The sequence below is a fragment of the Betta splendens genome, chromosome 6 (genome assembly GCF_900634795.4).
Source record: "Betta splendens chromosome 6, fBetSpl5.4, whole genome shotgun sequence".
Taxonomy (NCBI): Eukaryota; Metazoa; Chordata; class Actinopteri; order Anabantiformes; family Osphronemidae; genus Betta; species Betta splendens.
In genome coordinates this window covers 3,573,648-3,596,275 of record NC_040886.2, presented here as the reverse complement: position 1 = coordinate 3,596,275, position 22,628 = coordinate 3,573,648, and the positions used below count along the sequence as shown (strand labels likewise).

The 22,628-nt window shown below is 42.5% G+C and overlaps 1 protein-coding gene across 2 annotated transcripts in view; it reads right to left on the bottom strand.

Moving 5' to 3' along the window:
- The window catches only part of necab2 (N-terminal EF-hand calcium binding protein 2), a 72,758-nt gene that overhangs the window by 3,877 nt on the left and 46,253 nt on the right, over positions 1-22,628 (bottom strand). The window contains exons 8-12 of one of the 2 annotated variants that reach the window (XM_029152847.2): positions 20,938-21,017; positions 15,530-15,586; positions 4,042-4,154; positions 1,196-1,273; positions 456-547 (exon numbers count right to left, since the gene is read on the bottom strand). In XM_029152847.2, the coding sequence (XP_029008680.1) occupies positions 456-547; positions 1,196-1,273; positions 4,042-4,154; positions 15,530-15,586; positions 20,938-21,017 (420 nt within the window). The remainder of the gene's footprint in view (positions 1-455; positions 548-1,195; positions 1,274-4,041; positions 4,155-15,529; positions 15,587-20,937; positions 21,018-22,628) is intronic. The other variant, XM_029152848.3, reaches the window with a different exon arrangement.

Below are 22,628 nucleotides of genomic sequence, written 5' to 3'. Positions count from 1 at the left end.
ACAAATTGTCAAATGAATATATATTTATGTTAATTAGATATCTGCTGACATGAACCTTTGTCTATAAATATCAGCTTATAAACACCTCTAGACATATCTGCCAGATTGTGTTGGTGTTAAACAACAATAATCATAGTCTTGTGAGGTGTTTAGGGACAATAAAGAGTGCAGCTCATCCCTGTTTTCATCTAAAGCAAAACATACTCTACAGAGCCCCTGAAAGTCCTTGTATCTTGTACAATATGGAAAATCAAATTACAGATTGAGAATTGAAATCATCAGCTTCACTTCCTGACAGTTAATGTCAATGCTTTGAATACAACTAAAGCTACAGGTCACCAGTCTTTCATTTATAGCTGTAATAGGATAAAACATCATAACGACAAAAGACTCGCATGTTTTAAGTTTTTACAGTTTTTGAGAGAAATACTGTAAATAAGTGTTTGAGCACTGACCTGGCACGGCTACAGAGGACACGGCCTCCGGCTGGCACAGTGTGTCCACCTTCACGTGCTGAAAGGCTTTGTTGGGGGGCGACTGGAGGTGCCTGAAATCATAGGCCACACACAGACATGCAGCTGTAATCACCGTATGGAAGCGCACCGACGCCTCCAAGACCCTCACAAGAGCACGCGCAGCCTCGGAGCGCTCCGCCTCCTCTTAGCCTCCACTGTAAGACGTGAAATATTGATGGCAGCGAGCAGCGGAGCAGAAAGCGAGATCAGCTACATCAGCAGCCTGCCCTCGTGCCAAGCGCTACCACTAAATCATAACCACCTGACGCAACTCAAGGCCTCGGAATGAAGAGAGCGCTAATTAAATGTGGACGCTCATGACAGTAATGGAAGAAAAGTGAGCGCTGCCTTTGTTTAGCAATCACCAATCAATGAGAGAGTGGCAGGAGGAACCTCAGGCTCGGCTCCCATTAACTTTCAGACAGGCACAGCGCTGACTCAGAGGCTTTTTCTGAAACAAAATGAATGTCCACACTCAGTAATGACTTTTAGGTTGGCTCAGCATTGGGGGAGAAATATCTTGCAGAAGTGGCCCTTCCTCAGTGTTTACTGATATTTCATTGTGCCTGTGGCTTTGATATCAAGTGCTTTTAATGCATTTACACTTTTTCAAAAAGCTTGTCCGAGTCAGAGGAAAAGGCCTTAATACAGTCATGAGTTTGGGGAGATTTTGAACTCACCTCTTCCACTCCTCCTCTCCGTCCCAGAACTCATAGACGACAAAGGATAAACCGTCCGGGAGACGCACCGCGGTCACACTGGAGCAGAGACAGAGGAGAGAAACCGTACGAGAGGACATTAGAGACCAGTGGATAAGAGGAGCAGAGTGGAGGTGTACATGTACAGGGTGCCTTCCTGTGTAGAGTTTGCGTGTTCTCCCAGGGTTCAGGCTGGGCTTCAGCAGACCACTACGGGGACTAGGGTGGAGAATGAGTGAGTGAGGAAGGAAGGAAGCGAGGCAGCGAGGTGCGAAGAAAAGGAAAAGAAAGTATCATTTGCAGAAATGGCACATTAGAGGCACATTGCTCTGATGGAAAGACTCAGATAATGAAATGTTTCCTTATGTCTGCACAGCGCTGGTCCGAGCACTAACCTCCCATCCACAAACCTGCAGTAAAACAACGCTGCATAGAGGAGGCCTTTGGATGTGAGTGGCCATTTTATAGATGATTTCATAGACAGACTTTCCTCTAAACGACTCTGTGGCATTCAGCGTGAATGAATTCAGGTACGAGGCTGGTAATAATACACATAGAGGTTCTTCTGCTCAGATGTCTTTATACAGTGAGCATAGCAGAAGTTAACGGGAACCATATGAGCATGAGCACATGGCATATTAGAAATAAATCATATATACTAAAATATAAATTCCCCTTTTGCAGCTGATCTTCCGTGGGGTTTGTTCAGCTTGGCCACGTCTCTCTCATGTTTTGTCACTGGTAATTCTGCTCCTGGACTGTGAGTGTGCTTTTGAGTAAAATCGTCGCAGGTGTTGCTGAGCATCTCCAGTTCAGCTCAGTGTGAAATTGTGAGTGTGAAAACATCCAGTGGTGCTGAGAAAGAAGGTCACACACTGAAACTTCACGCTCTGCAGACCAACGAGGTTAGAGCCACCTCACACAGGCCACTGTACACGTGTGTAATCACAGTTGACCATATTACTAGCATAGAGAGCGTTGAAAGATTTATAAACAACAAAATATTTGAATATTTACCACGTCTTTGGAATTCAAGTGTCTCCAAAACCTACAGGAAAAACGACGGTCACTTAAAAGAACTTTTTGAAGAGTTAATATTACAATATTGTTATTATTTTTGCGGCTCTGAGCAAGGCTCATAAGTCCAAACAATCAAAGGCAGCCAGTTATTACTAGCCAACGCTAGCACGTCCCAGCACACAGCAGGCGCAGCCGTCAGTTGAGCTTCTGTGTCACTGTAGCAACAGCGTTGTTGTCTGAAGGATCAAATAAATAGATCACTGTGGCCAACTAGGACATATAACATGTGTTTTATATGACCTGACAGTTGCCTTTCATCATTTGGTCTGATGAGTGTCTAAGTACCTTATTAGGGACTAGATGTGTGAGTTCCTCCTGCAGTTTTTCTACAGGCCTGCAGGGGGCACTGCGAGCAAAGAGTGCTGCTACCTGTCAAACATCCCCACTGGGCTTTAATAAGAGTAACTTGAGTTGTGTGAGCTCTGCTGGAGGATATTATAAAGCTTTGTAATCACACATTCACCCTAAAAGATAATGAGGAGGAGAGGCAGGGACTAAATAAACTTTATATATCACACTTAGTCTGCGGAACATCAAATATAAGGACGCTAGGAGACAAAAAGAGAAGACGACGCACAGGGAAGAAAAGGCGTTTGGAGATAATGAGAAGCCACGTCTGTCAACTCATGCATTTATTTATTTACTCCAGCTACTTGGAAGTTTTGTATTTCCAAACATTTTACTGCTAAGGAAAGAAGGGAACAAATCCCCTGTTAAAAACCAAGAGCAACATCTGAGCGATTGTGGCGCTGCATGCGAGGGAGCCTCTGTCTGGGTGAGCTCCTCACTGGCCACTACTAAGCATTTAATACCTTCACTCCTGTGGAATCGATGCTGAAGTGTGAATCACTCAAGTGACTTTTTTAGCTTTTAGCAAAGTGGCTGTAAAGATGTTCACAGACCTGGGAAATGACTGCATTGTGTGTGTGGCTGCATCGCTACTGTATCTGATCCAACTCCTCACCTATGGAACCAAACTGCTTCTGCGTGACTCCACTCTGGTGACTCGCTGCTCATGAATAAATGCCAACGTACAGTGTGGTAGCTAGTATTGCTGCTGCTCGGGCCGGTACGGTCCCCCACAGAGGCATGATTCACCACTGGGCTCTGACTCGATATCGACTTTCTCCAGCTGTGAGTCTGAGAAACTGTAGCAGTTCATCACACAAACATGAACAGCGGCTTTGCCCAGCACGTAGATGATTTTAGGACATTATAATGTTTTAACAAATCCACAAGAACATGTGCCCCTGGTCGCTTTACATGTGAATTGTGTGCAAGGCCTCCGTTTTTGTTCCACACCGCTCCAGCCATGACAGCATACAGTAACTTGCATCACACACATGGTCATTATTCTCATTCTGATGGTTTTCTGACATCTTGTATACGTAAATGCTGATTTTGCATTTTCTCATAATTACACCTTGGTTACACCAAGGTTACAGTAAGTTAGAGTTGGGCAGACCACAGCGGAGCCTGCAGCAGGCACAGAAGCGTGAATGGAGCCAGAATCTGAAGGTCTTCCCACAGGCTGGAGATGATGTGTGTCCAGACTACACTTCCTGCATGTTGAGTCTGGAACTTGGTCAAATCTCTCTGATATTAAACCTCTGAGAAGCCCAAGGCTCTGGATGTGAGACACCAACTCACACTATATGACTGTGGCCAGTGGCAGCGCCCACTGATCCTGCCACGGTCACTGTTTTATGGGTGTTTTGGTGTGATGCAGTCTGTGAACCAGCACTTACTGGAAGCAGTCCTTCTGAGCAGAGACGTTCTTCAGGTACTGCTTCAGGGCCTCGCAGAACTCGCCCAGCTTCTTCTGGGAGACCACCATCTCCTGACGGATCAGCAGCAAGGACTGTGGAGAGGGACACGCGTCTTAAGGTTACCAGTCAATGCAGGCGCCCCTCTTTGTGCTTGACATGAGTGGAACCCCCCCCCCCCCCCCCCCTCCCCTCGAGTGCCTCTGTGACCGTTAATGTGGATGAAGCCGTACTATTAAAACCTGGAGAATGAATTGAACTTATTTGTGCACAATCCAGTTTGCGGCAGGAGAAAGCGAAGCACTTTAAATGAATTGGATTAATGCCTATTTCCAGCTTTTTATGTGCCGTCGTTACTGTAGCTCGATACAGTACAATTAAATATTCATCCACTCTGACCCAGATAATTCTCACACAGTCGCACTGAGACTTCACAGGACACACAGATGCTCCAAAGTGCCCACTCACACAAACAGCAGAGCAGATGATCATGTCCTCGTTATCGTCATAAGAAAGCAAATCTCATTTCCTGTGAAACGCCCAGAGCCTCTGAGCAGCAGATCTGTATTTTTTGTTTAATTGTAATCGTTTTAACTGGTTTCCCTAATCTGTCCAGCGACCGTCTGCCTTTTACTTTCATGTGACCTTCACTTTACCTCCTCTGACAAACTCTTCCCTCCTCCTTCGTCCTTATTCCTGCTCTCGATCAAGCCTCACTCTGTTTAAATTCTGAATTAGGGCTGAGAATAAACCACTTTGTGGGTTTGGAACCCTTCAGTCGAGCCCCTGCTCCTCATTACTGTCTCCACTGACAAGTACTCTCCGTATTTACATCTTCTTGGGCGTCGTTCACCTCTGCTGCTGTTTGTGACCATTGCCTCTTGACTTCGCTGTTTATCTGCCGCCATTATCTTAAACGGGGGTCGTGAGGCGACGACATTACTGCAACATTAAAACGCATGAATAAACACCTGGGTCTCTGTCGGCAGAACGCTGCTACAGTGTGTGTGTGTGTGTTTGTGTGTGTGTGTTCATGGGGCTGCTGAACAGGGGCGTGTGTGACAGACTAGCGTGTCGGGTCCGTCCTACCAGATCATTTAGAAGCAGCCTGTGTTCATTTTAATCACTAGCACTCCATTAACCAAGCCGCCTCCTTGCACAAATCACCACTATTACATCTGGGCCTTAGCGAATCTGTGGCCCTAAGACATGATCAGGAAAACAGTCACCGTGCAGCCAGCCTCCGTGATTATGGCCAGCATTAAAGCTCCACATCAATGAGGGTTATGGCTTTTTTACAGTCCTGTTCACACAAAGCAAATCAAACATTATTATAACCGCAGCTTGGTTTGATGAGGACATGTCACACCAATTCAGCAAATTCTGTGTTTGCAAATGGATCAGAATCAAAGTTCTAAGCACATCTGAGTTTTGTGTCGTTGTGATATGTGAATCCCTTGTTTGAACTTCACATCAGAAATTTGACAGATGAAATCCTTTCTCCGTGAATCACAAGTGCATTGAGGAAGTGCTTAAATGTGTTTCAAACTCCAGGACGTCCTGCTGTAAGTTCCACTGCCAGCGTTCTTCCAAAGGTGGTGCGTCAGCAGGATCATTTAGGTTTGATGGGGCTTCGTCAGCATTCTCCAGACCTGCGTCTGCTGCCAACTACAGCTGAGCTGCAAACATTTCCCAATCATTTCATGGCTTTTAACTTAAACAAAGCAAACCCAATGCACCATATTGACTATGTGCACCCAGCAAACCAAAGAGGTCACGCTTCTCCCTGTTGCTTCCCCTGCTGTCTAACTTTAGCCCGTCTGTCTCACATGCTTGGGATCTATGCATGGACACCACTGTAGTGAGGTTGTTGTCGTCATCTGTCATGAACTGTATTCGATGTGTTAACGTATGTGCTGCCTCTTTTTAATATGGTGCATTCCACTGGGTATCTTCATATGGGAAAGGAAGAAGGATGTATATGTGTTATGGAAGGATGGGGGGCAGCCCAGTGTTACCATGGGAACTGGGAAATACCAGTCACCCACATTCAGGGCTTCATCTCACACAACTATTCATTCTCAGCGCCTCATCTCTCCATGAGCTGCCCCACTCTGTGTCCTCCTTCCTCGCTTCTCTTTATTGCCCCACTTCTTGACGTTTCAGCCTCCTTATTTCTTTTTCCTCTCCAGGCCCATCTGTTTTCAGTTTTCAATTTTCAGCTCCTCTTCTCTCTTTTCATTTTGTCCTTCATACATACATCCTAGTCTCACCCCTCTTCCTTCACCTCCTCCTCTCCCGCTTTCTTGCTAAAACACAAGAACACCTTCGTTAGCTCAGGGGGAAATTTGCATATTTGTGCTGGGGCTGCGGTACTAGATGAATGACTATCGTATAGTGAACAGCCGCAGCGGGAGAAGAAAAGTAAACACCTTACAATAAACAGCAGCTGTTAACTTACACTCCTGGAAGTGTTTGTCACATTTTTGGCCTGCAGCTCCATGCTGCTCTTTATTTCATTTTAATACTGGGAGAACTTTATGTCTTGGTTATATAACTGAAAAGATGAATGATTTCAGATTCTTGCAGTTCCTACTGTCTATTCATGTAAATCAGGGCATTTAAAGCAGCACTAGGCAGGATTTCTGGCCACTTGGGGGCACAATTGCACAGAAAGTAGCAGATGTGGCGCAACTACAAATTTGGAATATTCAACCATTATTTTCATCCTTTAGGAGGAATGAAAGTCTACATTTTAGATCACTGAGTAATATGGCCAGACACAGTGTGTAGTTCTTTATTTTCTTCAGCAATATGTGAGATGAAACACACAAAGTGAACACACAAAGGATGAAGGAAACTGCACTTTGCTGTGTTTAAATATTGGCCTGTTTATTCCTGAAAAATCATCTCTAGAGTATGCTACGATTTATGAGACACAATTTCTATCTGCACAATCCACTCAACAACCGGCTGAGTACAAGCATATGAAACCTAAACTGTCCATAATGTGAATCCTGTTGTGGGCTATTTCATTTTCATTTCTGAGAGGGCGCCATGTTTCCCGTCCTGAAGAAGACGGACCTGAGCCTTGCAGCAGCCACACATGTCCCATAATGCAACTCCAGCTAAAACATTTCAAGGACAAATCTTTTGTGTTTCCACCATCTTCACCACATCGTTTTATGTCTCTTGCCGAAAATACTCACATTCCCTCTAAGCCTGCCTGCCCCTCTGTATCCCTGTGATCCTCTCTGTCTCTACACTCCACCGTGTTTGAGCTGTACTGATGCAACCTGCTTGTGTAACGTTGAGGAGGGGTGTCACTGTTGTGTGAGGATCTCGGTTCTTTCAATCTGTGTTACTTCGATTGATGAGATGCTAAACATCAATTTAATATCGCAGGATGGATGGAGCTTATTCCAATTTAGAATGCCTCCATTCACGTAAATACATGCATAACGTCTTATGGGTTCCAAGCGACCCTCCAAAATTATTTGTCAATGTCTACACTCACTGATGAGAGATTTCTGTGGAATGCCTCTCTGTGTTTTTCACAACACACTCACAGACAGTTTACACAAGTACAGTACAACTGTGCATCGTTGGTCCACTCATTTACAGTAGGTCAGCCTTGTCTCAGCAGATGGGATTCATGTGATTTGAATTTTAGAGGCTGCAAAAGAGAGCCGGTCAGAAGAGAAAAAGAAAAACGTAAAACTAGTTTTACTGCAGATTTACAGATGAACCCAAGGTGAAACACAATTTGGACTCATATTAGTGTGATGCTCCCAAACGAAAAGTCTGAAGAAAAAAACAACACAACTCTCCTGGAACTAATGAAAAGTTGAATCGATAAAGAGCAATAAAAGCATCGTTGCTCAGCTCTCAGATATAGATATCTCTGTGTAAACAACTTTATTTATGCTTAGCATAAATAGTCCAGCCAAAACCTTCATCAATATGACACAAGGTTGTAAAATCCCCCAAATCTTATCCACATACTGTAATGTTATGTTTGCCAAACAACATAAAAACAGGTATGACTCTGATTGGGTCACAGTTATTGAACAAATTAGAGCCACATACGCAGACGAGGGCTGTCACATCCCCAATAAGTCTGAAGTGCTGCACCGCTTATTATGGAACATTAATGAATTGAATTTAGATTATGTGTGGAATAAACTGGAGCCAATATTCAACAGGTGATAAAAGCTCCTGCAATATGACATCAAATTAACCTGATTCCACAGAATTGAGATGATTTACAGGTTTTCTCAGATTAATATGACCTTTTGTTAGACACCTAGTATAATAAGTAATAAGTAAACGCTTCGTAGGCAGGACGTGTAGAAAAGGAGCACCTCCAGTTGTACAAGGCAAACAATCACTTTGCAGAAGCTGCAAGCATTTCTATGATTTATTAGGATTAATTTAACTCAGTAAATAAAGTCAGAGCACGTTCTGAATTAAAGATTTCACAAGCATCTCTGGCCTCCATTTACTGCACCACTCTCCCCCTCCTATTGTCCATAGTACCTCAGTTATATTGACAGTATGATTCATGTTCACTGAGCCTTATATGTGAGTGAAATGACGCTGTGCCGACTCCAATAGACCATCAAGAGCTGCAACAAAAAGAAGCTGACACTGTACTTTGTGTTTGTGTGTACAAATGTGTGTTTCAGGGCTTTAATCCTGGCTTTTTGTCCTCCTCTGGGTAATTTTGTTGCTTGCTTTGTTTCTTATATTCCTTCTGTTGCTCTCACTGTAAACCTGACTTATAAAGCCTTAAAGGGATTGTGCTGCATTACAATTTTGTTCACTTTGATGATCGGTCATTTAAATACGTACGTTAAATATGTGTGTGTTCCAAGAAGCAAGATACGGCTTTATTTGAAAGACATTTAAGTGGGCTTGGATAGAAGCCTTTAACAAATAGCCAGGAAAGTCAGAGTAATATAGAAGCTAAGCCACATGGATGGAGCACACGCAACCACGCACGCACGCACGCACGCACGCACGCACGCACGCACGCACGCACGCACGCACGCACGCACGCACGCACGCACGCACGCACGCACGCAGTCAAAAATTATGTTTCTGTACAATTAAATGTTAAATTTAACCATGTTTAGCACTAGAGCACCAGTTCTTTGATTTCCAAACTAATTAATCTTAACGTACAAATGTGATTCTAAGTCACAGGACTGGATTCAGACGCTTCCATGGACTCATTGGAAGGTAATAAGGGAAGAGGAACACGCAGACGAGCAGAGTGAGAAGCAGCAGCAGTGTGGTGTGGTTTGATTAATGTACAGTTATTGGATTACACAAAACAACCACACATCTGGGAATTGTGGTCATAAACAAGTGTCACATATGAAGACTACAGACACTAAAAACATCAATGGACCTGTTAGACTTTAATGAGTCGCATAGTGTAGCAACGCTTCTGGTCTGGTAGGCTATATTATACTTTTACATATTTTACAATATGTATTATGTCATATGGCATCAGACACAGTTAAAGGCTAAATGAAACTAACTACTTGCTTTTTGAAAAACTGTATTGAACTCCACCAGCTTCACATTCCTGTACCTGCAGTTCTAGTACTCTTTTTTATTTTATGGAGGGGTGAACTCTATCCCAGACACATTTTCACTCTTAATAATTCACTATCTGTGACTTAAACACAGACATAAACACTGCGAGAGCTTCATCATCTGCAATATTCACGACCCTGTTGGATATTCAAACATCAGTGAATTCAATAAAGAGTCATTTGTCCTTGTGCTCTGTCCTTTTTAGCTTTTAGCTAATGCCTTGTCCCATTTAAACTGCACACAGTGGGTGATGCACTGCTGAACTGGCTTCTTTGTGAGAATCCTAGTGTGGCTATTATATATTATATTATTAGTATATTATCATCATTTCTGATATAAAAATCCATTGAATTTATAAAAATGACTAGAATTATCTTAGTGATAAAAGCAGAGGACGGGAGCTCATTTGGAGCTGAAATCAACAGTTAGCAAAGTGAAGCGACTCATGATAAGAGAGCTACAGTAACGCAGTGCCTGAGGAGGAGGGAGGGTGTGAGCAGTGAAAAGCGTCTTTAGCCCTGACGCCTTCCTTTCCAGGCAGCTTAAATCAACCGCTCCACTGGAGCACGGCTGCAGGTTTCACGATGCCATATCTAAGACCTTTAAGACCTTTTAATACTACACAGAACTGCAATTAAGATTAGTGTAAAACCCTAAATACAGACAATTAAATAGAAAACAGTCAAAAAGGCTGCCTTCTATTGCTCATTTCTCTCCAAGAGCACATTTCCCAAAAACAGCTGCGTTTACCTGCAGCTGCATCAGATGAAAATCGATTGTTTTTTATAACTTGGGAAATGCAAAAAAAAATGGTTGAGGTTATTTTATACTACGTGCAGTCGTCAAACGGCACAATAACGTTTGCCAGCGGGTTGGTCTGACTCTGCACAAATCCAGCCTGCATTCAGACCTATATAAGACATTTACATTAGGGATTGAACGGCTCTCTGCTGAATGAAATGGATGAAGAACTTTATATGCAGTTGGCATTAGCCGTGAGGAGGGACCTATTTCACACTACATCTCATTCTGGTCTGAGTCAGCACTGGTGGTGCTGTCTATGAATTATGGGTAATACAAAGAGCGGGGCCGGGTGGACGAGAGCGTGTGACCTGTTCGTACAGTAATATCCATATTTATGGCCTCTGGGTTTGTTTTTCATTAGGGTGCTCACGTGGACTTGAACGTCCCTCCTGACTGTATGGTTCATTCCGCTGCGGCTTATTATAGCACACACTACTGTATATGTTTAAGGCGCATAGTGAAGCCATCACACAGGAGCAGCTTGAATCCTCCAGTAACACTCAGTCCAATCTTTTAACTCTCTCTGTTTTTGTGGATCACACTCAGACTTTTTAAACCCAAACCTGTTACCACTTCACTGTTCTTCCACACATTTCTATAAGGTGTGTATACAGTAACTGGTATCAAATTAATGTGATCTCATCTGTATTAGCTGGTTTGTTACACAATAATCATAAAGATCTCATGTAGAGAAGTAAACTCTACAATACTTTACACAAGTGCAGCCTCACACACTGTCCATGCTAATAAAAAAAACTATTTGCATTCCTTTCGTTTTTTTACAAATTCTGCAGCTCTGCAGGATGGTAAATAGCTGAGCTCTGGTGTAGGTTTATGTTCTGTGCCGAGTGCCTTCTATTTAATTATGTGTTTCATTTAGATAAACATGGCTGAGCAGAGACGCTGCACGCACGAACAAAAGGGGAGGAGGAAAGAACCATACATTCGTACTGGAGAGATTTTCAAAAGCACCCAATGCTATTAAAAACATCCCGTCTTAAAAACAGATCTTTTCTCCTCTCCTTCCTATTTATCTCTTTTTATTACTTTGTAATCTGCCCTTCACCTTCTGTTTTATTACTTCTCTCTGTGCATCTCAGGGGATCAAAAGCCTGAAGAATCTGTATACGACTGATTTATCCACTCCAAGTGATTCACATTGTGAGCAGCCACTCACAAGTTTCCGCTCGAATTGAAAGCACCTTCTAATTTATACTGTACAGTACGTTATGTGTCAGTCATTACGCTGTTACGATGCCCTGTGTGGTGATAGAAATAATGGAGGTGTACGGAGGGAGGATTGAAGATGGACTGAATGAAAGGCTGTGAGGGCAATCATCCACCTGGTCTAGAATGGAGGATAGAGTCAGCTGTGAAACAGGATGAGATTGTGTAAAGGTGAAGAGGAGCACGACCCTCTTGGATGGAATCAGTGTTTAAATGCAGAGAGATGGATAGACAAAGGGGACAAGAGGTACAGTACAGTATGGATAAGGTACAGAACAACCGGAGAATCAGCACTAAGAAGGTCGGGCAGACATTCCTGTCTGACATCAGGACCAGCAAAATGAAAAAAGTTGTTACATCTTGAGATCAGTCTTGTGCCAGTTGTGTAAAGTTAGCATGAGCCCCTAACTGGAGCAGACTGCAGCCCTGAAGGTCCCACAATCACAGGACACGCTGGCAAACATCCTGAGCAACAGGACGGGCTGGGTGGAACCAGTGTATGTACGTGGGTTACCTGGACACTGACAGCAGCTCTGCCCACCACACACAGCACCACGTCTCCAACAAACAAGCCTGAGTCAGCTGGTCTAAGCTAGGAGTGCCTAAATGCGCTCCCGTGGACATAGGGGTGAGGGTTAAAGACCGATCTTCTATTACCTTGGTTAGTATACGCTGGAAAAGACTGATTAGCAGCTTTAGCTTCAAAAAGTGAAAAATGTTTATTGCAGTAGTTTATTTATCTGAGCCTAAGATAATATGAGCCACTCCTCAAGGCAGAGAGTCAGGAAGGGGCGTAGGAGGTGTCACAGTAGCTGTGGCTTCCACATTCACCAACTCCTCCTTTCTTATTTCGAGTCTATTCAACACGGGTGTGAAAAAACACCAGATAATCTCACCTGGATCACAGCATCTTCACAGGAGCAGTTTGTAGCATTTGGTAGTTTTTCCTCACTACAATTCTGTATTCACGTCACCTGTATATGATTTTTCAGCACTTTGCTAAACTGCTGTAACATGGCAATTTCCCCATTGCGGGTCAAATAAAGGTTTTCTATTTTATGAGCTGGGTCTTTGTAGCTTGGGGGGTTGTTTACGAGGTGTGGCGAACTGGGAGAAAACCCTGATGGATCCCATATCTCACCCTGGCTTCGGAGCAACCTGGAATCTCCTGAGAGGAACCGAAGAAGAAGGCGAAGCAGAAAGACTCACTGATTCAAACGAAGCAAATCGTGTTTGGATAAGCAGCTGAAAATGGATGAATGGATGAAGAAAATGAACACATCTGCTGCACTGGGCCTTTAAGGGATCATTTAACTTTGATTTACTTTCGATTTACACACATGCGGGATGTATTTAACAGGATGAACAGATTGTGTGCAATAAGTGTAATGTGAAGATGCGAACAGCACACGGAAATATTACGATCTGATTATGATGCATCTAGTTTCATTTCATCTCATTTACTGAGTTGCTTGCAGTGTATAAGGATCAATGTTCAAGACTTATTTCTGTATCTAAGAAGCAACTGCTATGGTTCTGTATACAACAAAAAAACGAGGAATGAGGCGTTTCCTCAACAAATATTTAGAAATAAACAGATGTACGTACAGTTCAAACGTTGTATAACAGCTCATTTAAATCTGCAGATGTGCAGTTTATTAACATTTTAATTCTTTCTATATTAATCAACTAAATCACTTAACGTGAGCTGATGCCATTTCAAGCTCGGTGCTTGGTTACACTGACCTCAGGTTAACATCTTGCCATATAGACATTAGAACTCACTGTATCAGACCACCAGTGGGCAAACGCAGTATTAATAAATACTGCTATTCATAAATGAACTGTTCATGACCTTGACCTTCATGTTCTAGCCACAAATAGGAATCTAAAAACCATAACTTGTAGTATCATGATGTCTTTCATATCTAGAGACATTTTCATGCTGTGTGAAGAAGAACTCGGGTGAAGTGTGTTCTACTTCACTTCCCCCCAGTATGTTTAGTAAAGCTGCCCAACAAACCACAGAATGAAGATGTTTGCCAATAGCCACTTCTTTATTGCTTTACGTGTTTTAAGGAAATGGTTTTCTTTTAATTTTGTTTTCAGAATTATTAAGCTTTTGAATTTATTTTCACCTGTTTATAAAGTTGAGTGTCTTATTACTGAGCCTCTAAGAGCTGCTGCTGCTTCTGGGTTTTGCTTGAGGAGCGTCTTGATGAGTGTGAACAATATCCTATGATAATCTTCCTGCGTCTGTGCCCATGACAACTGGAAAGTGCAGTCGGAGCTGCTTCCTGCTGTAAATGGCCCGACCGCTGTGGCTAAAAGCACCGGGGATAATCACGCAGGTCTGCAGACAGAACGGGACGCGCTGCTCTTCAAACTGTGATGAAGCAGTCGCAAATCTAGAAACGAATCTGGGGATCGTGTGACGTTTCTGTCTGTCTCTCCCTAAATATTTTGGCCCTTCTCGCTCTCATCAGTTACCAGCTCTGTTAATTACGTACACACACACACACACACACACACACACACACACACACACACACACACACACACACACACACACACACACACACACACACACACACACACACACACACACACACACACACACAACCAACAGCAAACATGTTGACATTCATTCTTCCCATTGATTCCCACTTTGCTTTGTTCTATGAACTAGTGAAAGGATTATTATCCTATTTATTCCTTTAGGTGTTTATCTATTTAACATCTATATAGGTTTGTGAGTATGTTCTGTGTTGAGAATATTTTCTGTGCATTATTTGTTATTATGTATAAACAAACCCTAATCATTTCCTCCGGCCTCAGGTTCTGTGTTGCATATTTATTTTAATGAAGGATTATGCAATTACTTAATTATTTCCTTGATGAAGCTGATCCGCTTGTTCATAAAGTAATCATGGACATCTTTAGAGTTCAGTGGAGTGTCACCTTTAGCTGCTACAGGTTAATGATCTGTTATTCTGCTTCTGTAGTGTAGCTAGCATTTATTTGTTGATGATTAGTATGGCTGAATGGACATTAAAGGAATATTACAAATTACGAAAATTAAAAATTAATAAGAATTATGAAACGTGAACTGCAGTTCGATTTCATTAAATACATCACAGCTTTAACACCTTTGTGAAAGCAAAGCTCTGCGTCTTCTCTGTCAGTAGACACACTCCTAAAATCTTCATTTATCTTTTCTATTTTTGAAAGATTTATTTTATTTTTTATTTATACATTTTTAAAAAAGACCAGCCCACACAGCTGTTATACTGTGACCTTCATCCGACTTCACCACTTTAATAATTCCACATTTTTCACAGCAGATTGTTTCTCTGGTTGTTCAGAAACTCTGGCATAGTCGTTGCCCTCTGAGTCTCTTATCTCTGCTCTTTGCCGCTTCAGACATACAGGCACCGGATGAAATTAGATCTGAAAACATCGTCAAATAGCTGAGCTTGTCTGACTGAAAATCGCTGATGATCACCATGGAGAATCACATATCCCCAATATGCTGGGAGTTTCCACGGATGCAGATATGTGATGATATGAAACCTGCTGTTTCCACTTAAAATAGTGAACGAATTTTCTATTCAGCATATTTAGGATATTTAACATCTATGAATTATTCAGCCTCATTTTCTCATTTTCTGAGAAATAGATCTGAAGAGTGGCATCTAGGGGGCAGGTACAGAACTGAGGTCTGGTTCATTCTGGATTGAAGGGTTGCTGAGTTAATTCTGAAATCACCTTGTGTGCTACCGTGGTGTTTGGCCTGTGGATAAGTGACGCTGCACGTCTGGTGTCTACTTACTGCGCTGGTGGTGCCATCTGTGTCTGTTAGCCTCTGGTGCAGATCAAACCAGACCGTCTGCAAGGAGAAGCACAACAACAACAACAGCAACAACAGCGGCAACGTGTCAATAAACAAGAGCAGCAACAGGAGCTACTGTGCCACACACAACAGCTTGAAGCAGGCATTAGTCACGAGCAACAACAGGTGTGAGTGGACATGCTGGGGGCACACGGACTAGAACACAGAAGATGGAGCTGGGGGGGGGGAGTGGGGGTCTGAGGTGGAGGCAGATGCATGCTAATAACACAATCCTAAACAAAAGTGAACACAATGAGCCTCAGGATGAGGTGGGCAGCAACTGGTTAAAAGACAGTTTTATAGCATCCTGTCTCCTTAGTTACTGTTGCTATGTCTGTCAAGTTTCCATCTACACACAACACATATGTACAGTTTTATAGCAGGCCAAAAATATTTATGGACAGATTTCACACAGATGTAAACTATACTGTAGGTGGCCTCTCGGTCCACCGAGTGCCTGTGGAGACCTGCCACTCAAGTCCAACCGTCCAATAAGAATTTTCTCTACTCGTCTTGGCTCCTTTGAGCTGATGATGATGCTCACAGTTGAAATTGAATTTGTCTTTTCAATTCTTTACACATTTATGCAAAATTGTAACCCTGTAACAGCGCAGCCCAACCCAACCAGTGTCTGCTTGAGGGTCAGGGCGGCCTCAACTCAGCCTTTCACAGATTACACCTCCGTCATCTGGGCCGCTTGGCCTCGTAAGGGTCGTGTGGAGTCAATCCCAGCTGTCATTAGGGCAGACAGGTAGCCAGTCCATCGCCAGCCCACAGGCCGACACACTCATGGGCACTTTCACAACTCATATTGATCTCTCTGCATGTGTTTGTGTGTGAGAACCCACACAAACCCAATGAACCCAGGTCATCAGCGCTAAGCGCTACACCACCATGCCACAAACACACATAAACAGCATAGTGTCACAAAATGAAACAAGACATTCAGGTTTAATAAGGGTGAGTTGATGTTTCATGACGGAAGGGATAGAAAGTCTTCAGTATGTACAGTAATGAGGTCTCGGTCACTTTTTAAAGTCACAGCTGTGGCTTTTGTTTTAGCAGACACTGTGGACGCTGTGTGTGTAAATAACAAAACAAAAGCAAACAAAACCTTTTCACTTTTGTTATAAGATGTGTCATTTTAAGGCCGTGTTAAAATGAAAGCTGACTAATTAGAATGTGTCTCTGGTTTCATCCTACAAGTTAAGGACTTGTTTAGGTGACTAAACCTGCTGGAACTACATGAAAACCACGTGGAGCATGTTGTCGTCCCAAACCATAACAATACAGTATATACAGTATTGTAAACATAAAATAAGAGGCTGTTCAGACAAGGCATTAGAAACCAGGTGGGCTGACGGTGGGGTGTGAATTGGCTCAGACGTTTCATTTCTGGCTCTCTGGCCAGTGAAAGTGAATCAGAATTATGTAAACCGAGCCTAATAAATCACAACCAGCGCCGCAGGTTTTTGTCGTCAAGGCGACTGATGAGCATCGCTGTAGCAGCTGTGAATGAATGGTGTCTGCAGGGTAACAGGGAAGCTGACACCTTCACCAGACGCAGCAGGGGAAGTCAAGGCAACGGGCTCTGTCTCAGCGTGCAGGTCTCACACACGCACACACGCACACACACACGCACGCACGCACACACACACACACACACACACACACACACACACACACACACACACACACACACACACACACACACACACACACACGTTCAGAAACGTTCAGGTGATCCACAAATAAATTATTTCTGAGGTGGATTCACTGGCGGCTACGCTCTTCGCTGCACAGTGAACATTTACACCAAGTCCTTCTACTTAATCTGCATTTTTAGTGAACTGATGGAGTTTGAAATTAAATCAATTCCATGCAGCAGTTTATATAAGAATACCGGTTTTAGGAAGCCTGCACCATGGTTAGCACCGCCACAATGCACAAATGAGTCATGAGTGGACTTGACCGGCTCTTTCTGTGTCAGTGCTCAGATTACCTCAACATAAACGTGTTGAGGCTATTGGGTGACGCATGATGACCCATGATCCTTTATGGTTGTCTGTCTACGTGATGGACTGAAGACCTGCCCAGACTCCACCTCAGGCCAATGACAGCTGGGAATGGACCAGAATAATCCACTGCGGTGCTCAGTTATCTGCCTATCGGACATGAGGAGCACCATTACTACAGTCAGAGTTATGCTCAGAGCCACTGGATTTTAGTTCAACCTTCATTGGACTTCTTTGTCTCTTAAAAAAAATTTATCTTTTTTCTCTTGTTTAATTGTTGTTTTCTTACTGGCATGTAACACAACTTTGTGTTTAATGAAAACCGATCCATCTGATCCCAGATGCAGCCGAACAACCTATTAGCTAAAAGGACAGAAGTCTGCAAAGGTTTCAACTCAGTACTAACTTCCTTCAGCTTCAAAGTCCAGTGGTGCCATCGCTTACCCAATGCATTCTGCCCTGTAGTAGTAATGTGTTCAGCAGACCTCACTTCTAATATTTAAAAACAATGGTTTCAGATCAAACTCCATCACGGCTTCATTCTTGCTTTGCTTAAGCTTTGGCCTCAGACAATCTTGGCTTTGCAGTGCCCGTGCGAAATCAAGCCTCACTGAGCCAGATGCTGCACAACAACCCCAAAGGAGACTCCACTAAAAGTATTAGTCAATATTTTTCTTTCTTTTTTTTCAATTCTTTAATGGAGCCTGTGTAACAGCTGTATCACAGCTGTCCTCGGTGGTGTAGCTTGCTTTACTCTGACCTTGCATGGTGAGAATGACTTTAAACAGTCTGCTACACACAAACACACCCAGGAGCACAATGTACTTCTCTCCATTTAAATTATGTACCGTAGACACAATTTAATGAAGCTACTTGCTTCTGTTGCACTCAAATACTTAAATACACACCTGTGTTTTCATGAAAGACAAACTGAAGTTCTTTGTTTACCTGTTCTTGAATGTCCTTAATTAAGATTATGTTTTTATTTCAATAACTTCCATTCCAGTCTTTCCATAATTTATTCCTGATCTACTATGATTTTTTGAGCCAATGTTCCACTTTGTGTTATTACTGCAGGACTTATTTAAATCACTAGGAATTCAGAATGATACAGTAAATGCTGCTGGGCTCGGGGTCCAAGATGTGTTACATGTTGTACTGTGACTGAACGCTTCACCAGACCTGAAGCTGGTAGACAACACTTTTAATTAGATACAATGTTACTCGTCAAATTGTCCAACTGGATTTCTGTAATTGAAAAAAAAGCAACTTTCCACTCTAAAAGACACGGTTTTGCTGTATCTGTATTATCAGATATGCAGTTACAATCAAGAATTTCTATTCAGAGACTGAGGTTTTCGCAGAAAAGAAAGTACTTTTTCTTGTGTGCAGCACTCAGAGGTGCCTGGTGATATTGTGCAACCAAAGGAGAAACTACCAAGGGGAGCGAGGAGGAAGACGGTGACGGAGTCTAAAAGTGAGAGTGAGCATGAATTTGCCACTTTCTGGTGGCAAATTCACCAGAAATTGAGTGCAGCACTCAGAGGTGCCTGGTGATGCAAGCATGAATTTGCCACTTTCTGGTGGATTTGAAGGTAACAGGATTTTCCTGCTGCTAACACAGGGCACTCTTCTCATCGCACCAGGCCCTCGGTGTGGAGCTGTCTTACATTTGATTCTGTAAACAATTCCTGATTCACGCGGCACACTGTAATAATACGATTTCCTCCTGCAGACGCTATCCAGTGGGTAATATGAAGCCAAGGAGACAAAGTCACATTCAATAAAGTCCTCCTGCACACTGCTGAGGTTCTGAGGAAAATGTAATTAAAAATGTCTAATGCTTTAGCTGTTCTGCAGCTTGTTATTCTAAAAGCATCCTTCTAACATCCAGTCCTCTCACCTGGAAGAAATTCTTTGACCTACGTCAAAAATAATCTGAACATAACAACTGAAAAATAAAACAACACCTTATTTTCCATGGTTGGAATGTGAAATTAACTGCGTTTGACGTTGGTGTCCAGTACTAGGTGTCAGAACTCTGTAAACTATTGTGACACAACACGTTAACCAAATGTCTGATGCCTGAACATGATGGAAAACCTGTGTGTGTGTGTGTGTGTGTGTGTGTGTGTGTGTGTGTGTGTGTGTGTGTGTGTGTGTGTGTGTGTGTGTGTGTGTGTGTGTGTGTGTGAGTGGGTGGGGGGGGTCAATCAAGTCACTCAATGGACCTCATAAGAATGGTACTCTGTGCATTGATACATATTGAATTTACTGATTTCTTAACTTATATTCTGTCAGGTTTGACTTTGACTACATTTTGATAACTGATTTATTATCTAACAATTACTGAATGATATTTTACCTTCTGTTAAAATTTATTAAACGTAGAAATCTTCCTCTTCTTTATTTATTAATGTTAAAACAGCTATGTTTTGGTTTGCTACTTTCTAAACGCAGACATGAAGTCCATGAAGTCCCTCCAACCGACAAACCTCACAGACAAGAATAGGAAGAGGTTGTTGAAAATGCATGAGGCCCATGTTATTCTTAGATCTCTCTTATTCTCAGCCAAGTCTACCGGGACCCCATTAGCCTTAGCGCGTGCGGTACGGGCGACAGTAAGATGCAGGGAAGGATGGCCAGGAACAAGAGAGACCAAAGGACAAGGGGAGTGGAGGAGAACGAACAGAGAAAGGAAGGAGGAGGAGGAAAATGCATCTGAGCTGAAGCATGTGTGGGAACATACACTTTGAGTAGTTTGACTGCTTTTCTGTGTGTCTGCAGAAGAGCCACTTCTCCACCCTCTCCTTTCCAGTATCAGGATTTACGACTCTTTGCCTTATTATTACTCCCTGATTCTTTTACTTTTCCTGTTCTAAGGGATGAATGAAGCTAAACACACCTATACAGTCATCCACCTGCATTTACAAGTGCTGGGACTTGCAGCTTCTGAGAATCTTGTTTGCTCTTTGTTCAGTAGATCAATGTTGATCTGCATTTTGCTTATGTTTACCTCTGTGAGTGTATCAATATAAGGCTCATTATTGATTAACTGTGATTGTAAAAACCCACTTTACTGGTAAGCAAACAACACACAAACAGGAATAAATCCATAAATATTCACAGATGTTGTTTGTTTATAGCAATGGAAGAATGCCAACAACTTGGCCCGCTAATGTGTGTTTTTGGAGATAAATGGCACGATGGAAAAATACAAAATATGTTTGGCACTTGGAATTTGTGCTACTGTGAATACGGTACAGTATTTACAGTAGGGAGCATAATCACAGTAAGTCTTCCTAGTGACCAAGACATGTCTGTGTTTCTTACCTTATTCTCCAGTCGTCCAATTAGCTCAGCCAGGCGGTTGATCTGAGCTTCCAGACCTTCTTTCCTCACCTCCACTGCACCTGCAACACACACATTCACCCATTCAGTCTTGAAATAGCGAGTGGAAGTAATATGAATATATATTAACTGATGCAGCTCTTACCATATATATTGAAATCTAATTTCCCTAAAGTGCAGATTGTCATATAGCTCATTCTGCACCCAGCCTGTGAGGTTTGACTTGAACGATGCTCTTATTTATTACTTGTGTTCATTGTTTTTGCTTCATCCAAACTGCAATAAAGTATAGTAGCATTATACTTTACCAGCCAACCATCATCCATGTTTTATGTAAAGAGGTCCCTGACAAATTAAAGCCAATTATATCCGTTTTGAAGCCAGAAGTTGTCTTGACAGTAAAGGCACGGACGTTCGTTTGAATTGGCTCCTATTAACGAACAATTCTTAGACACACAACTGCCCAGAGCTCTCCATAATTAGCTTGGCTCATAAGAAAAGAATATTACCAGTGCATCAATAACAATACATGCAAGACATGATAAAATGATCTCACCTGATTTGTATTTAAATTGTTTTTTCGATTGGTTCTACATGCGTCTTACTGTATTTTAATCCTTACAATTAAAAGATACCCTGTGGAATATTTGACCACAGTTACAAATATCTTTTTTGTTTCCAGTGTTTGGCTTTAACTGATCATTCAAGACTTTGACTCAGATCAACCAACATATCTTATTCACAATGAGACCAAATATTAAGAAATAGCTGTAAATGACTAACTATGAACTACATGGTGACAAATTTCTTCCTAAAAAGTTATATAATATGAATAAAACGTCATTCATATTAAGAATCAATTGAACAACTGTGTCCTGGAAAGCAACATTTTAAAATAGACTCATTTTAAACATTTTTAAATAGACTCTGACACCAGGTGGTTCTGTTACTGTGTGTGGCACTGGGTCCAAAGAGCAGTGAAGGTAACACGAGCTACTGTACCCTTTAAAGAAAAACTTCCTGAGCAGGAACACAGAAGTGAGTCACAGCTCAAACTCATCAGCGGCAGAAACCAAAAGCAAACAAACACCAGGTACAGACGCTTTTCAACCAGAGGTCAGAGCCAAGGGTCTGCTGATGATCCAGTCCGTACAGTACTAACGTTGTGTGATCCAAACTTGGGTGTTTCAGGCTCATTTGTGTTTACAGATCATAGAAAAGAACAACGGTGTGAACAATATAAATGATTAAAGAAGACACCTTGTTGATGTTGTTAATGTTGAACCTTAATGTGTGTTCATTGAACAAAGCAAACACAAACCAGACCAGACCAGAATGTGTGTGCTGGTGTAACTACATCGCCACTCACCCTGCTCTTAACAGGCGCCTCTCCTTTCACCTTCCTTTCACCTATATTTCTGTCTCCTCCTCTTCTGCCTCCCCTCTTCTAAACTGCCATCCTCCTCCCATCCCCTGATGACCCCAGCACAGCTAATTGGCGAGTTGGCTGCACGCTCTTCATTAAAAGCTTTAACAGCCAGTCAATTAGAAGCTCCCTCCTTCCCTCCACACACACACACACACACACACACACACACACACACACACACACACACACACACACACACACACACACACACACACACACACACACACACACACACACACACACA